The following is a 17693-nucleotide window of genomic DNA, read 5'->3' as shown; positions in this document are numbered from 1 at the left end:
CTTCATTCTACTGATATATGCCTAAAGTTAAAAATAAACATGTAAACATTCAGCTTTATGCAGATGACATGTTATTGATGTCACTCATATGGTGCAGAACTGTGGGGATATATAAATGCCTTCTTACTGCAACAGATACAATTTACTTTTCTGAAAAGTATTTTGGTCTATAGGTCTATATCAGCCCCAGCAGAAAGGCAGAATTGGGCATACCTCCATACAAAGCCATTTAGTAATTAAGGTATTTAATTACTGGCTGAAGATCTTATTCATGGACCCAGATAGACTGTTCAGGTTGTGCTTTGAAGAACAATTACGTAACAAGCAACAATTACATAACAAGCAACATTTGAAAGTTGGGCCACCCAACTTTCAAATGTCATCTCTGAATATGGTTTCTCCATCCAGTTCCCAGTCCAATCAGATCTAAAGGCAAGGAAGCTTTCAAGAGTTATTAATGTGGCTGCTCAAGATGTATTGCAGTACTGAAATGTGTCAAGTTTTTTAAGTGGCTGGCTCAACACCAATTACATGCCTCAACATCCCAGAAGTCCTTTTTCTAGAGTTCGACTTGACTGGAGTTTTCATGGAGTCTCAATTGAAGAAAGATTGTGCATTTCTGAAGCACCACCAATTGAAGACACTGGACACATTTTTGTTGACACTAAATTGTACACTTAAGAAAGGGCTGCTTATTTAGACCCTTAATTTAAAAACTAAAAAATATTGGGAGGTACCTGGGAGAAAGCAGTCTTGTTTATTTTAGGGAACTAACCTGCACATTATCAGTAATCTTTATTTCAAAGGCCATCTCAAAGAGGACAGAATATCTTGATCAGATTGGGTTTAATTCTAGGGATGATTATCTGTTATAAAGTTTTCTTTTCTTTTTACATATTTGCATTTTTATATCAGTTTTATATATTTTATATAGTCAATTATTAAAGTTCTCTTCTATATTGCCTTATACTATCTTATCTTTTATCTTCACTTTATTTTAGCTATTAGATTTTATTCTATTTTATCTCACTGTAGCTATTTTAAATTACTTCACTGTAATCTTTTTTCATTTTATTATATCTTACTGTGGTTGATGCTCATGTTTGATATGGTCAATTGACTAATCAATAAAGTATCATATCGCATTGGGATTCTCCTGGTACATTTAACTTCTGATGTTTTAATTAGTCTTTTGTTCTTTTTGAGAAAAAAAGTTTCTCATTTGTATTAATAATTAAGATTGGGTTCAGATAGGCCACACACAAAAAATGTTGCAATGCAATTAGTTTGCCAAAAAGATGGAGGAAAGTGAGATCTTATGAAAAAGCTATCTTTAGAGAGAGCCCTATGTTCTTATGTAGGATCTCATGCGATTTTTGCCGTATAATTTACATTAAAAAGGTGCTTAGCAAAATTGACTGAAGGTATTCATTTTCTGGAAAGATTGCTGACCCCTTTAATTAAAAGTATCTGAAACCCAAATAATGGAAGAGCAATATTAGTATCAGGTCTGTGGGTTTTATGGAAAAATATTATACACAGAAAAAAATAAGCATTTCCTTCTCTCTATCCTTTCTCCTTCATTCAAAATCTGTTTTCATTAAATGGAATTTATTTTAGAGCAGAGGTGAGGAATCTATATTTCTCTGGATGTAGCTCAACTGCAGCTCTAAGCAGTTAGCCTATTGTGAAGGATGGTAGGAGTGGTAGTTCATCATCTGCTGGTTACCATAGTTTCCCCATTCTTGTAGATTTTTTTCTTTAATATCTTTTGATAATATATAGCTTGTGTCTCATGTTAAGCCAATGAGGGATCACTTTATTGAGAATCATAAAGGTAAGATAAATAAAATTACTACATAGTTTTTTTTCTTATCATAATAGTCCTGAGAACTCAGTTGTGTATTACAGCATATCATGTTTCGTAACCATAGTATACTGCTATTGGTTTGGGGAAAAGAAATGTAATTGTGTATTCAAGAGTCAGTGTATGTGGAGAACAATAGTGCTCTTAGATAATTCTAGACTCTGAATTTAGCAATCTTGTGTGTTTTTGCATGGGGACTTTTAAAGGTTATCCAATCTTTCTAAACTGGGATCTGCTGGATGTATTAGATTCTTCGATTCTTCTCCATCAGTATGGCCAAAATGATAATATGCTAAGGATAAAGGGGAGAGCATAATACCACATATGCGGAGGTCACCAAGTTAGGAATGCTAGTGGGAGCCCATCAAACAGAACATAAATGTGTTGTGGCAACCTTGCCAATTTGGAATCTAGTTGTAAGATCTAATGTCTGCCTTTGAGTATAGCCTGCTTAAACTTTATTACAGTGCAGTGTGATACAAAATTCCTATTCATCATTAATCTTTCTAAAAATGCCTTCTCTCTTCTGCAGTGAAGATGCTTTGGAACTCACCATTATGCCAAAAGATGAGGATATTCTGCAACTGGTGAGTTGTTTGCTAGGGCCAAGAGATATTCTCCTGAGTGTTGACTGGAGAGCAGGTTGGGCTTGATGATATTTTCACCAAGTATTTTTTGAGGGTTTAACTATACCTATACATACATATGTATATACTCATACAAACATACACAAATACACAAAAACACATAGGTGTCTATTGATTTGAATGGAAGAGAACCTTCAGGGATGAGGCATTTGGGGACAAAGAATGGTACATGAAAGCCTTCTATTGTGAATGTTCAGAATAAAGAAGGAGGGCTTAAACAGCTTTGTTTATCATTCTCTACTAATTCTGTATTCTGAATTTCTTATTTCTGAAACCGGTTAAAAAAAATCTGGTTTCTATGTACGACACATAGTTGGGTCAAAAATTAGATTGCAACAGCCAGAATATAGTACAAGTAGAGTATTATTTGTACAGTATAGTATAAATAATATAGGCAAGTTCCACTCCAATATTATAATTAATGTTTTAGGGAAGAGTGCTGAATAAGAATACATCATTTAGCAAGATATTTGTGAACAATCTCCCTTGTAGTTATATGCCTTCCCAATGTTCAAGGTTTTCCTCCTGTGACTTTTAAAATGAAGCTGGTCTTCCATTCTCACCAGAAGATGTTTGTGTCTTCATATATATGGTGAGGGAAAAAATTATTTGATCCTGTGCTGATTTTGTACTTTTGCCCACTGACAAAGAAATGATCAGTCTGTAATGGTAATGGTAGGTTCCAATTGTAATGGTAGGTTATTTTACCAATGAGAGACAGAATAATAACAAAAAAATCCAGAAAAACGCATTTCAAAAAAGTTATAAATTGATTTGCATTTTAATGAGTGAAATAAGTATTTGATCCCCTATCAATCAGCAAGATTTCTGGCTGCCAGGTTCTTTTATACAGGTAACAAGCTGAGATTAGAACATTCTCTTAAAGGGAGTGCTCCTAATCTCAGTTTGTTACCTGTATAAAAGACACCTGTCCATGGAAGCAATCAATCAATCAGCTTCCAAGCTCGCCACCATGGCTAAGACGAAAGAGCTGTTCAAGGATGTCAGGGACAAGACTGTAGACCTGCACAAGGCTGGAATGCTACAAGACTATCACCAAGCAGCTTGGTGAGAAGGTGACAACAGTTGGTGTAATTATTTGCAAATGAAAGAAACATAAAATAGCTGTCAATCTCCCTCGGTCTGAGACTCCATGCAAGATCTCACCTCATGGAGTTTCAGTGATCATGAGAACAGTGAGGAATCAGCCCTGAACTACAGGGGGGATCTTGTCAATGATCTCAAGGTAGCTGGAACTATAGTCACCAAGAAAACAATTGGTAACACACTACACCATGATGGACTGAAATCCTGCAGTGCCCGCAAGGTCCCCCTGCTCAAGAAAGCACATATACAGGCCTGTCTGAAGTTTGCCAATGAATATCTGAATGATTCAGAGAAGAACTGGGTGAAAGTATTGTGGTCTCTTGAGACCAAAATTGAGCTCTTTGGCATCAACTCAACTCACCGTGTTTGGAGGAGGAGGAATGCTGCCTAGGACTCCAAGAACACCATCCCTACCATCAGACATGGAGGTGGAAACATTATGCTTTGGGGGCATTTTTTCTGCTAAAGGGATAGGACAAGTTCACCAATAGACAGAGCCATGTACCGTCAAATCCTTTCCTCAGCCAGAGCATTGAAAATGGGTTGTGGATGAGTATTCCAGCAAAGTGGCCTAGCCAGTCTCCAGACCTTAATCCCATAGAAAATCTGTGGAAGCAGCTGAAGATTCAAGCTGCCAAATGTCAGCCTCATAAAACCTTCTTGTCTTGGAGAGGATCTGCAAACAGGAGTGGGACAAAGTCCCTTCTGAGATGTGTGCAAACCTGGTAGCCAACTACAAGAAATGTCTGACCTCTGTGATTGCCAACAAGGGTTTTGCCACCAAATACTAAGTCCTGTTTTGCGAAGGGATCAAATACTTATTTCTCTCATTAAAATGCAAGTCAATTTATAACTTTTTTGAAATGTGTTTTTCTGGATTTTTTTTGTTGTCATTCTGTCTCTGTTAAAATAAACCTACCATTATAATTATAAATCGATCATTTCTTTGTCAGTGAGCAAACATACAAAATCAGAAGGGGATCAAATATTTTTCCCCCTCACTGTATGCATGTTTGCATTTTGTAACATTGCCTATAGTTTTAATTTCAGCTAAGGTTTATTGGAGATAATATTTTTGACTGCAAGTAGTGAGAAAATAGAATCTTTTCTCTGGGCTTTGAAGCTTATCTTCATAGATAAAGGATTAGAAATTTGCTTTATTTTTCCAAAATAAGAATTAAAATTTCTAGGCATTTCATTCTCGAAATTATGCTATACTCTATTCCATAGACATCTTCCATCTTCACAACATCTTCATCAGGATCGATTTTGTTCTTACAACATGATTTTCTTTTTGCAGAGGGAACTATTATTTTCATGTTATACACTAAGATTCAGTGACAACTATCTTGCTCATGTTTCCTTGTGAGCCCCAAAAGCATTTCCTCTTCAACAAACTGAGAATGCCAAAAGACTCATTCTTTCAAGGTTATAAATAATATGAAGACAACTAAGGGATTTACAAATTGAATGAATATCTCAGGTAGCTAAGATCAGATACACGGAGCATAAGAGCAAACAAAGAAAACACTGTACCATGTCCATGATTTTTTTTTTTTTAACTGAGCAAACAACAAAACCCATTTTTATTGGGGCCTTAGAAGGATGTAAAAGCTTTGGGTTCTCCATGACTACAATTCTAAATGAGGTGGTATTAAAGTCAGGGGGTTAAAGTAGAGCCTTATGTTTGTTTGTATCATTTAACTTGGTGAAGCTGACTGGCTTCAGATGTTGCTGCCATAGAAGTATTAACATCTTTTCAAATTGGACCAATTGACCATGGCTCCTAGGAGTTAGAGCTGAGCAATATTGGAAGGCTGACAGATTCCCCATTCGTGTTTCAGAGCCTTGAAGATGTATGTTGTATTAATTGCAAAAAACAGCAGGAACTTTTGATAATATTTTTTCCCTTTTTTGCTATTTCTTTGGCTTTATTTTTCACCTCCTTGTTATTTTATTCTTTTTTCTCTTCAATTCAAAAATTCAAAAAGGGCATTTTGGAATTGTATCGAGTATTACTCTGCCTACAATTAAACATTGGCAGAAGGGTTTACAGCCAGAGATGCAGTAACTCTAGGTCTGTGCAAGGCGCTGTTACCCCAAGTTGCTTTTGCTTTTATACATCTCACAGCAAAGGAACCTTTGTATGGGTTTCCCCCTGTCCTGGTGCCTCACAGGGGTGTGTCGGCATTCCTGTGGTGCGGAAGCCGGCTTAGCCAGCCAATGAGAGAGCCTGGGGTTACAGAGTTACTCTTGACAGGATGCATGAAAAGACATTCTTGGCTCTCTTCACCCCTCCCACATTGAGGCGTCCTAGTTTATGTCATTTTTTTTTCCCTGAAAGCAACATTTAAAAGGAAGATTGAGAAAGAGAAGAAATATTAGCTTGGGCGTTAGAGATTTCCAGGGGAAGGGAACATTTCTCTTTTTGAAGAAGGGAGATCGAGAATGCGCACAAAAATACAAGACTAGAAATAAAACAACAGAGAAGACAAAGGTAACGATTTTAAATTCTAAGTATTTCATCCTCATAAGAACAAACATTTTGCTATTTATATTGGGCCATATCTTGCCCAGATCTAAATCCAAAAAGGCAGAATTTGGATTTAAGGAGAAGCCTTGCCACTTCTGAGCAGCATGTAAAATAGAGTATGCATATATTTTAATGGACTTGTTATCCTGCGTCAGAATTAAGCAAGAGGAGTTGAGTGTTTAATTAACTTTACAGGAACTGCTTCCAGGCAGAAATAAACAAATACCAAATAGCATAGTAACTAGCATTTTCTCTTTTGTTTTTTCTTTTCTTTTCTCTTTTCTTTTCTCTTTTCATTCTTATGGCCTCTTTAAGCCAAAGTTTGGTTTAAACATAACTCCTTTTTTGGAACTTGACAAGTCCCTGGCCTGAAATGTGGTTTCATTTAACAAGGGCAAGTTTCCAGCGTGTGATAGAATGGCTAGGCCAGAGCATTTGAGAATTTTTTGCTCCTCAGCATGCTATTCAGACTTTATTATTATCTAACAAAAGTCTTTTCATGGTTCACAGTGGTAGGTTAGGAAAAAGAGGCATGTGTGAGGTGGAATAGAAGCCACACCGGTATTCTTCCAGGTCATCTCTCAGCGAACCTGACCAGACATTTTTCACTATGATGCAATTTACTTTTCTTTGCACATGTAGGATTTTCTACTATGACTCCCAAGTTGCAGAATGTTAGTTGTGAAATGAGTCAGCCTGTTTTTCATTCTAAAGTTCAAAGATTTATATGTTTCTTAGTTTTCTTCCTTTCTCTTTAATGAGAGACATAGCCTTATCCTGATACCTAATGGTCATAATAAGTTGCTCCAAAGTATATATATAGCATCCATTTCTGTAAGGATTTTAAATACTAGCAACTCCCTGGCAAATCTCCAAAGTTAATTTCAACTTTCCTAAACTCCAACTATAGGAAATCTGGTGGTTGAGGAAGGAGAGAGGGAGTTGACTTTAATATTTTAAAACAGGTTTGTAGAATGGTATGCTTAAATAAGATGAAAAATAAATACAAGACTGCAGTGCTATGTTTACTTTGGTGGAGCATGCAGCACTAAACATTAACATCTCTAATAGAAGTTAAGAGGTTCACTTTTCAGAGTATTGGGGCCTTGTTTTGGAGAGTTCTGGGGAAGTCGCTCTTGGTGGCCAGCCCCTTTAATATTTTCCATTTCTTGGGTTTATTGTCACCTTGCTTGCCAGAGAACTGACAGGCAAGTAACATATCTTGAGTTGTCTTACACTGTGAGATGGGTGGCATATCAATTTAATAATAAATTTTAAAAATTTCATGGTTCTTCCTTAGTTCTATAATTACAGTCATGTTTCTTGCCTTCTCAGAAAGCCAGTAAAGAGAAGTATAGATAGTGGAATACCAGCTACTCCTTTTCAAAAATCCTCTTGGATGCTTTTGCACCCACAATTGTACTTTTGCTTCTGTTTTGTTGATCAAATTGACATACATACAAGCATGCCAAAAACGAAAAGTTGACATTGTTCTAAAATAATATGAATTAAAAGAACAATTCCTTTACTGCCTAAATTGATTGAACTGCTGTGTAAACATCTGGTGAATTTATAAGTACGTTGTAAGGAAAACATTTGTGACTATAGCAGTGTGCAGGAGCATCGTATTATCTAGAAACTGGAGGGTTTCATGGAAGGTGCAGATAATAGGGTATACTGGAAAGAGGATCATGAAGCTGAAGAATAATGATGCAAACAAATGTGAAGGTCTAGAGGAAGACAAAGAAAGATACTCAAAGATTAAGTTCAGCATGTGTGGGATGTATGCTTTGTACAGAAGGAGGCACAGACAGCAAATTATAAAAGTTTAAAGTGCTTCCATTTTTAATTTCCAAAAATGGTTTGCCTTAGATCCCTAGTATTAGCAGCTAGTTTTGCTAGAGGGACAAATTTTGAATAAAATATGATCAGTTAACACACCTGTCCTCTAAAAACTATAGTTGTAGTTTTCCTTTATACTGCAATTCCTGGCTCCTTTACTGTTGCTGACTTGGCATCTGGATTGCTAAGGAAAATATTTCTGACTGCTAGAATTGGCCTTAAAGTATTCCATTGCTGAACTGCAATATGTAATGCTAGAATACACAACCACATCTGAAATATGACATCCTGATTAACAAGCTGGTTAATTGTGGGTTGGATGGAATGTTAAATGGATGTGTAGACAGTTTGAAAATCCTATTCAAAGAAAGCACAATAATATTTCTTCAACAAATGAAGTGCTATAAGAATTAGTTCTAGGTCTTCTACATTTTCATTAATGATTTGAGTGAAGAGGTGTGGAGTGGGGGATGGTTATCAAACTGAAAAATTATACAGAATTGGATAGGAAAGCTAATACACTAGAAGTCAGAATTGCAATTTTGATTTTGTAAGTTGGAAAACAAGCTGAAAATAATTATGAAATTTACAATTATAAAATTGTTCATAAACTAAAAATTGAAACCAAATTGAAAAATGCAGCATTGGACATAATTAGCCTGTCAATGGTACTTGTGGAAAAAATGGAATAATAGTTGATTGTAAACTTTGCATCAACCACCACTATAATATAATTGCAAAACAGACAAATGCAAATATTAGATTTCATTAAATGAAGAATAATGTTCAAATTATGGAAAATTAAGTGTTCTACTTGTTTTTGTTTTTGTCAGATCTGTGCCTTATGCATTGTATCAACTTCTGGATATCACACTTTAAAAGAGATTCTGAAAAATTGAATACTTTCATCAAAGATGATAAAGAAACTAGAAACTAAGCCCATGAAGAAATTTCATATGTTTAGTCTTGAGAAAAAGTTATTTGAGAGGGTGGAATGTGATAGCACTCTTCAAATATTTAAAATGTTATATGGACAAAAAACTTATTTCAGAGTGGTGAATATGATTGATTGATTGATTGATTATATCTAAAGGTCTCCCAGGTCTAAAATGATTCTGGGTAACTTACAATGTAAAATAGATAAATAATTAAAAGGAACGTAACAAATCACTGATGGTGCTCCAAAACCATCCTACCTGAACTTCTGTGAGAATAACCATGTTTTTAAAGATCTCTGGAATATCACTGGGGTTGGAACCATGCAAATTCCTGCAGGGATATCATTTAACTTACAATTTAATCTAAGGAAGGCAAATTCCATTGAATATTACAAAAATGTATTTATAGTAAGAGCTGTTCAAGAGTGAAATCATTTATGCAGAGAGGTAGTTTTCCTTTCAACTGGGACTAGACCAGTGGTTCTCAACCTTTTTAATGCCATGATCCCAACCGGTCGTAAGTCGAGGACTACCCAACCGGTTGTAAGTCGAGGACTACCCAACCGGTTGTAAGTCGAGGACTACCCAACCGATCGTAAGTCGAGGACTTTCCCTGCCCGGGAGTGCTGCATATGCATGGTGCCGCCCCCTGCGCCGGCTGAGGCGTAGCTGGCAAGCGGCAGAGATGGCGCAGGCCGACCACCGGCTGGGCCACCAGCTGGTCCAGCCCAAGGGAGGTAAAGCACCCGCTGGGCCCCACATGCGCCAGCAACCCTCCCTGCGCCCGCCGGCCTCCCACTTCCCACCCCTGGCCCTCTTTTGCTTACATTTTTAGTAGTTGCTCAGCAGGGAGGGGTGGAAACTTCCATACAGCTCGCCTTTGCTGAAGACAACTTGCAGCACCGTTTGCAGAATGGGACTTTTGGCGGGCTCAGCAGGGCAGAGACAGTCTGGACAATTCCTATTGGCTTTTGAAAGCCAATAGAATTAGACTCTATTCAAGAGAGTTTATTCTATTGGCTTTCAAAAGCCAATAGAAGGGGGGGAAAGGGGGGGAAAGGCGGTCTGCGTTGTTTGGCGACCTCCGTGAAATGGTCGTTCAACCCCAAATGGGGTCCCGACCCACAGGTTGAGAACCACTGGACTAGACAGTTCCTGCTCTGAACAAGAGTTTGAACTTGATGGCCTAAATGATCAATTCAAAATCTGATTTTTAAAATTGATAATTCACAGAAATAACAATAAAATATAATTTAAGTACTCCATGATTTTAAAATATATTCTTCATATAATTTGTAATCGATTCACCTGTATACATAAAGATTTGATCAATAACTCAGTTTTCTAGTCCAGTCCTCACCCATTTTTCCATTGTTCCTTTTTCCAGGCATATTCTCAAGATGCATACTTAAAGGGCAATGAACCATACTCTGGAGGGGCACAGAGCATTCCTGAGCCACCACCTATATGCTATCCTCGTAAAAATTATCCATTTCAGTCAAGACGGGATGTTTCAACAGCTGAAATTTACCAGGGGCAACAGGTGGATAATAGGCAGTCCTACCATTCAGGGTCCTCAGGCCCATCTTCTCCTTTGAATAATACTGCAGTTCACAAAACTCATCTAAGTGCCTGGACTGAATCCAAACAAAATTTTGCTAGCAACCATTCCAGTCCTGCCCACTGTACAGAGGAAGTACAGTATGGAATGACTCAACGAGCACCTATTCCCAGGCATATCCCAGCTTCTGGTTCTTTCTCCCAGTACCCCAATAGCAGTTGTCCAGGTTCTGTAATCTCCCCCTCACCTTACATTCCTCCGACTTACTCTATGCCCAACCATAGCTGTTATGGACCCCCCAAACATCTTCCTGATCATCACTCACATGGTGGATTGAAGGATGCACATCGTGAGGGCAGGCCCTCACGGGAATGCATTCGAGCTGGACCCAAATCTATTAGCCATCTAGAATGCCAGCAGGCCTTGTCCAATTGGATCTCAAGTCAAGTACCACGGCGAAGCTCTTCAGAGGAGCGGTGCAGTGCTATGCCACCTCGTTACCGAAGTGTATCACAAGACCATCTGGGAGATGTTCCATCCTCCCGAGGATGGTCTCATAGTGCTTCCCAAGAAACTTTAATCCAGTCTTCAGCTCATGATAACTGGAGCTACCGTGCAAGATCAGATAACTATCTCATGAAATATGGGCAATCCATGGAAGCTCTTGAACAGGCTGACTTGGTTTCTCCTAGTTATGGGAGGTGCATATTGCCATCAGACAGGTTTTACCAGCATGGGCAAATTAACCGAGCCCAGCCTAATCATCCAAGTACTTGTATTCCTTCTGCCTCTTCCAGAGATCCTCCCTCTATACATGTGCAAAAACATCCTTCTCAGCCCAACCTCCAGAGCATTGATGACTCTGGTTATATTGGCTACCGAAGCTACAGCCCTTCATTCCAGCGTCGGACTGGCTTGCTCCATGCTCTTTCTTTCCGTGATGCTACTTTTGGTGACCTTCCAACATTTAATATTTCTCAAAGGCAATTGAGTCACTCAACACCATCCTATGTTGAGAAAGCTTTACCTACTGCTCTGCTTTCAAGTGCTCCTTCTACTTGTCCAGACCCTTTTGTGGCCAGCAACCCAGAGATCCTAATGGACCAAAGATCAGCTAAACAGGAGAATGATATGAAATCTTTTGAGCAGATTTCTTCATCTCAAGCTATAGAACCATTACAGTCTGATGCTGAGGAGAGAAAAGATGAGGTGGTTCTTCGACAAAAGCCCCCAACTGGACGTAAAATGCCTCCTCCTGCAAGACAGATGAATTTTGTCTTCCCCAGTGATTTAAAGGAAACAGACATTTGTGATCCACCGGCGCTGGCAGCCAATAAAGAAAACAAGAGGGGTGTGGCCCCTTTGGCTACACCAGAGGATTCACTTGCATTCATCCCATTTATTGGTAAGTTTACAAAAAATACTCTGTGGAAAGAGTGGGTTGACTAGTGTAAAATTGATAATGTGTTTATGCCTGGTACGCTATTTCAAGATCATTTGGAAAGAAGCAGAAGTAGAAGCTATTTATGTAGCTATCTTTGGACCCATATAAGTTGTCCCTACCCTTTATTTATGCCATTTTCTTGTGTCAAATATGTTTTTGCTCTTCTACTTGACATTTTTCATAGTCAATGTATATGTACAAGATTCAGCAGTCCATCTGCATTTAAAAGATAAGACCACTCTTTTGAAGACAGCAAAGTCCACATTTTGGACAGAGAAGACCGCTGGTTTGAAAGAGGGGTCAAAGAGGCAATCTGTGTCAAAATTGAACAGCCCTTTCTCAACAGAGGGGGAGAGATATGATATCATCTATTTCCAGTCTACACCCAGTCCTTTCAACGGTTCCAGGAAGGCTCCACACACATTTGCACTACTCAGGTGACCCTGAAAACAGATAAGCCTCCAGGTAGCACTAACAACTTGCTAAAAGAATGCAAATGACTAGCTGTCTGCAAGGAGTATAAATCTTGCCATTCCCCACCATCTGGTTAGAGCTGAAGAAGCTTCTTGGATGAGAAGCAAAATGTCTTCAAAGAAAAACAAGAAAGTCCAGTTGCCTCATGAAAAAGCATCTTTGGGATAACTATGACCTGGATGACTGAGAATCTCCATAGATACCTAGATTCAGCAGTTTAGAATGTGTCCAGTTCCTCCATTTTAAGTCTCCTGATCATGTGATTAAGAGCTGTGCATATGCAGCCTGCTTGCACTTTCCAAATGCAGCACAAGAGAAAAGAAGAAACTTACAAAAGCACAACATATAACATGAGAAAAAAGTATTGACATGTCCTATGTGCATTGCTGGAAAAGAATTCAAATAGCCATTCTTGCATGTTTTCCCTATCTTATTTACATTTTAGGCACATGTCTATAAGTGATTCACGGAGGCAATTTTGAAATGGTGAACTGAAATTGGAGAGCTTGCATCCATTTTTCCAAACAATCAATCAGCACATTAGCTCCCCCCCCCCAAATAAATACTGTATATGTACAGTTTATATCCAATGAAAGATTATTCATTCTCCCTCTATACAGAGAGTAAGAGAAGGGAATCTTACTTTATTAAAAGGGTGATAGTGAAACTGATACAGGGGTCACTTGGCTTGATACAATGAGGAAGCTACAATTTGGATAAGCTATATATTATTTTCTTCTCTACCTTGGTTTCTAATCTACCATGCCACAACCATCTCTTTTTCAGTGCATGCATCTTTGCTTCATCTGTTAGTCATCCTTTCCTATACATCTGCAGACATGGGCTATACCATTTAGAAATGATTCCATGTTTTTATGGGAATTTGGGGAAAGGCTTCCTCTGATGAGAGCATTCTGTACTCGTCCATGCTGTATTTTGAACACCTTGGAACTGGGTGGCACCATTCTTGTGTGGTAGCCAAAGGAGATAGTCTTTTCCCCTATCTTTTACGGTACAAATAGTAACCCATAGTGAATAGACATGATTATAAGACTTCAGCCAGAGATTTGGAATGAAGTGTCATGACTATATTGATGTTTTTCAATTATATATCAACATCTCAGGTCCAGAGTTGCTGTGGAAATCTTGCTTCATTTTCTGGAGACTGTTAGAATTTGGATAGGAGAAAACCATCTAAAGCAGGCGTGTCCTACCTGTTGGCTTGCCTGGGCCACATTGAGTGAAGAGTAATTGTCTTGGGACACATATAAAATATATAATATATTTAATATTTATAAATGCATTTTATATAATCCATCATTTTATGGTTGTTCTGTTTCAGATGAACCGACAAGCCCCAGCATTGATCTGAAGGCAAAGCACATCCCTGCTTCCTCTGTGGTTTCCAGCGCCATGAATTCTGCCCCAGTGCTCTCTGCTAGCCCTTCTTCACCTACTTTCACCTTTGCCATGAACCGCCATTATTCCCAGGATTGCAGTAAGTACTTAGCCAACACTGCCTTCTTGAACTTGAGCTATTCAAATCTGGATCGCAAACTGGCTTGCAAAGATCCAGAAAACTATAAGATCACAGCAAATAGATAGCCTTTTTGTACAGCATTGCAGCTATCTATTACATATCCAGATTTCTTCAGCTCCGTCTGACAGTACTACCTTTAGCTCAGAGTATCAACCTACTTTAGCTAACATTAATGAAAAAAAAAGCGAAAGAATGGCAAAACTCTTGAAATTATGTAACAAAATTATGCTAGTTCTTAGGGAGATCCAATCCCTTCTCACCATCTTTCTCTCATTTACTTATATGCAATTTTTCATTACTAGAAGTTATCAGGTTGTTGTATAAATTAAAAGCAACATCTGAGAAACTGGGAACTCAGTCTCAGAGTATGCACATTTTTTTTGAAAATATCTTTTGTTAATGAATGCTAAGGCAAGGAATCAGTAAGTAGCTTGCTACAACCAGTACCCTTATTGTTTGTGTGGGGAAAAAGATATTGTTGTTCTTTTCCTATCCTGTTCTGGGCCATTATGATAAATTTTACTTATAATTAGGAGAGTTGCAATTTTATTCAAATTAGAAAAATACAGATTTATTCTATATTGTTCTAGAAGAATTTGCATAAGAATTTCTCCTTGAAGTGACTTATGTAAAAAGGAAAAAAATGATAGCATGTTTACAACACATTCCACTGAAACTGAATCATAAAGAGGCAGTAGATGAAGAAGGAAATTTAGAAAACCATCAGCCTTAAGCTTTAGACTTATAAATCAGTTATTATTAAACTATGACTATATCTAAGGTAGTCATTCTTAAATTCTGTGCTATGAGAGCATTACAAGGAGCTGTAGAATGAAATTAAAAGCCTGAATTATTCCACAAGCCTGAATTATTCAGTGATGAATGTGTGTGGCTGTTCGTATGTGCATGCATGCACATATGCACATACACACTTATGAAGATATAAAAGGTAGATCATTCTGATAGTAGGTCACATTAACTTTTTTTATATTTCCAAAGTGTATTCTTAGGGCTATAAAGATACATAGGCTCTTCAAGTTAAATTTGGTTCTTGAATCCCCATAAAGAAGAGGGAATCAAGCTATTTTCCAAAGCACCTGAAGGCAGGACAAGAAGCAACGGGTGGAAACTAATCAAGGAGAGAAGCAACCTAGAACTAAGGAGAAACTTCCTGACAGTGAGAACAATTAATCAGTGGAACAGCTTGCCTCCAGAAGCAGTAAATGCTCCAACACTGGAAGTTTTTAAGAAGAGACTGGACAGCCATTTGTCCGAAATGGTGTAGGGTTTCCTGCCTGAGCAGGGGGTTGGACTAGATGACCTCCAAGGTCCCTTCCAGCTTTACTACTACTACTATTATCCCAAGACGTATATCTCAGAGTTACCAGAAATTTAAAGAAGAACCATATTCTCTCTCTTCCTAGATGTGAGATGTGTACTAAGAAGTGACATAAAATTATTTATTGTGGCCTACATGCATTCATTCAGTAATAGATGTACATTAAAAGTACAAGAGGAAGGATTACCAGTGAAAGACTTGGAAATATAGGGAAGAAGGACAAGGTATTTGCTTTTCTTGCGAACATCATCTGTTTAACTTCCTTCTGTAAGATATCAGACAAAAGAAAAAAAGCCCAGTTTGAAGTATTTCTTCAAGTTCTGCTAAAGAACGTAGATCAAGAGATGCAGAAGGGATGGAAGTCAATGGATTTCATAGAGTTCCTGCTGATAAAGAGAATAATCACAACCAAACTGAAAAGAAGCAAAATCTGACTCTACATCTTTGATAGATAGACCTCTATCTATCTATAGAACTCTGCTTAATTTATTTATTGCAGTAATTTGTGGGTAGTCTACATTCAGATTTCAGCTCCTTGATCTTAATGTTGTCTGTAAGGGCACACATACAGTTTTCTCCATAAACATGAGCATCAGAGTACTAAACCTGAGGATAATGTTTTAGACAAATTTCTGGCAACCATTATTGACAGATACTCTGCTGTGAGATATACTAATGGGAGAGGATTCAATTCACTCTTGCCAAAAAATGATAGGCATTTCCTTGACGTTCTAAATTAGTGCTTGGTGCTTTAAAATATGCGTCTCTTATTTGCCTCCAAGCAGATTAGGCTGAGCCTCCCAGTTTTTACAGAATCATATTTATGAGTAATTTTTTCATGGTTACCCGTTCTTGTAACAACTGTATGCTAAGTTGCGTTTTCGACTGAAAAATTGCTTTTATTATATTTTCTGTGTATTGCCTTGTAGAAGCTCAGGGCAATATTTTCTTTACATTTTCCCTGAACAAGAGAAATTTACTTAGGTAGGATATAGAAGTTAGAGGAGATTACTGGATAACTCGGTGGGATGAGAGTTCTTCATGCTCAGAATTATCTGAGGTGGCTGTGTTTGAACTCAGAAAGGAATTGTTCTCTCTGTATAATGTTCCCATCTACTTTAGTACATTTTCTTTGTGGATCCAGGTTCTTGAATGTGATGACCCTTTTTGGCCCTTCTGTGCTGTTTTGTCTTTGCTTTTTCTTGCCAACATTTGTCTGTGTACTTGTCACAGGCAATATCAAAGCCAGCCGACGATCTTCCTACCTCTTAGCCATAACCACAGAACGCTCCAAGTCATGTGATGATGGTCTGAACACATTTCGGGATGAGGGAAAACTTTTAAGGTGGGTCTAGTACTTCGTACATTCTTTCTGGCATTAATGAAGAGCAGCTACATAAAATGGGAGGCAGACTAATTCTGCAGTATAGTTTTGTTTCCTTTGAAGTTTACATATGCTTTGTCTCCTGGCAAATGAGTTTTCAGAGCGCTTTTTAAAAAATTGCAAAACCTTTTAAGCAGAGCTGAAGCTGTAAGTATCAGCTCTCTGAAGTAGCTATTTCCTGCTTTCAGTCTTTGGTTTTTAGAGCAAAAATAATCTTAAGAGTTGTGTAAGTCAATAGGTGAAAAGTAAACATGTGACAATATTAAGATATTTTGATATTGAATTAGATACTTGGGTTCAGTAAATAGCACTTTTAAAAAACCTGCATCAGTTATTTTAACCATAAATGCCAATTAAACAGTCCTCCTCACACATGTAATGTATATATGATCTATAGGGAATTGTTAATGCTGAAATTTTTCTCTAAGACATATGATTGTCTATGGTTTCCACATGCAGATTTGGAATTGATTTTGATAGTATTAATACTACTATCATTTTATTAGTTATAAGAACTAGTACCTGTTTCATTAGGTACATCTCACTGAATTGACTAAAACGTCATACTCTAAAAAATGAGGGGTGCCCATTGAAAGGGTCCTATTCAGTGAATACAACTAGCTAGTTCTCTTTTTACTTTGTATTGTTTATGCTAACCATATATATGCTCTATCCGCAGGAGGTTGCCAAGCCGTGTGCCTAGCCTACGTATGTTAAGAAGTTTCTTTACTGATGGGGTGAGTATTTGTGGTTCTCTCTTTAAATAAATGTGAATGGGTAGATTTGGTTTCCTTTTCCCCCTGTAATTTGGAGAAATCTAAATAAAGATTTAAAAATTTACTAACATCACACTCAAAAGTAATCTGTGCAATTTGTTGTATACGGATTTATGAAGATCAGGTTTTTTTTTCTGGCTAAGGGACACATTTTATTATTATTGAGACCTCCATAGGCTGCAGATGTTATAACTGGAAAATGCAGAGGCATATTATTGTGTTGGGGAGAGAATTTATCCTT

At 37.7% G+C, this 17693-nt stretch overlaps 1 protein-coding gene across 7 annotated transcripts in view; it reads left to right on the top strand.

Annotated features, from left to right (window-relative positions):
* Positions 1–17693, top strand: part of ARHGAP23 (Rho GTPase activating protein 23) — a 236373-nt gene that overhangs the window by 168510 nt on the left and 50170 nt on the right. For all 7 annotated transcript variants that reach the window (XM_039333128.1, XM_039333127.1, XM_039333126.1 and 4 more), the window contains exons 6-10: positions 2400–2454; positions 10322–11900; positions 13756–13911; positions 16526–16637; positions 17356–17413. In XM_039333128.1, the coding sequence (XP_039189062.1) occupies positions 2400–2454; positions 10322–11900; positions 13756–13911; positions 16526–16637; positions 17356–17413 (1960 nt within the window). The remainder of the gene's footprint in view (positions 1–2399; positions 2455–10321; positions 11901–13755; positions 13912–16525; positions 16638–17355; positions 17414–17693) is intronic.

The sequence above is a fragment of the Crotalus tigris genome, unplaced genomic scaffold, assembly GCF_016545835.1.
Source record: "Crotalus tigris isolate CLP2741 ecotype Arizona unplaced genomic scaffold, ASM1654583v1 scf7180000024472.5447098, whole genome shotgun sequence".
In the NCBI taxonomy this organism is placed as follows: domain Eukaryota; kingdom Metazoa; phylum Chordata; class Lepidosauria; order Squamata; family Viperidae; genus Crotalus; species Crotalus tigris.
Note: the sequence above shows the minus strand (reverse complement) of the source record. Positions and strands in the feature narration are given on the sequence as shown.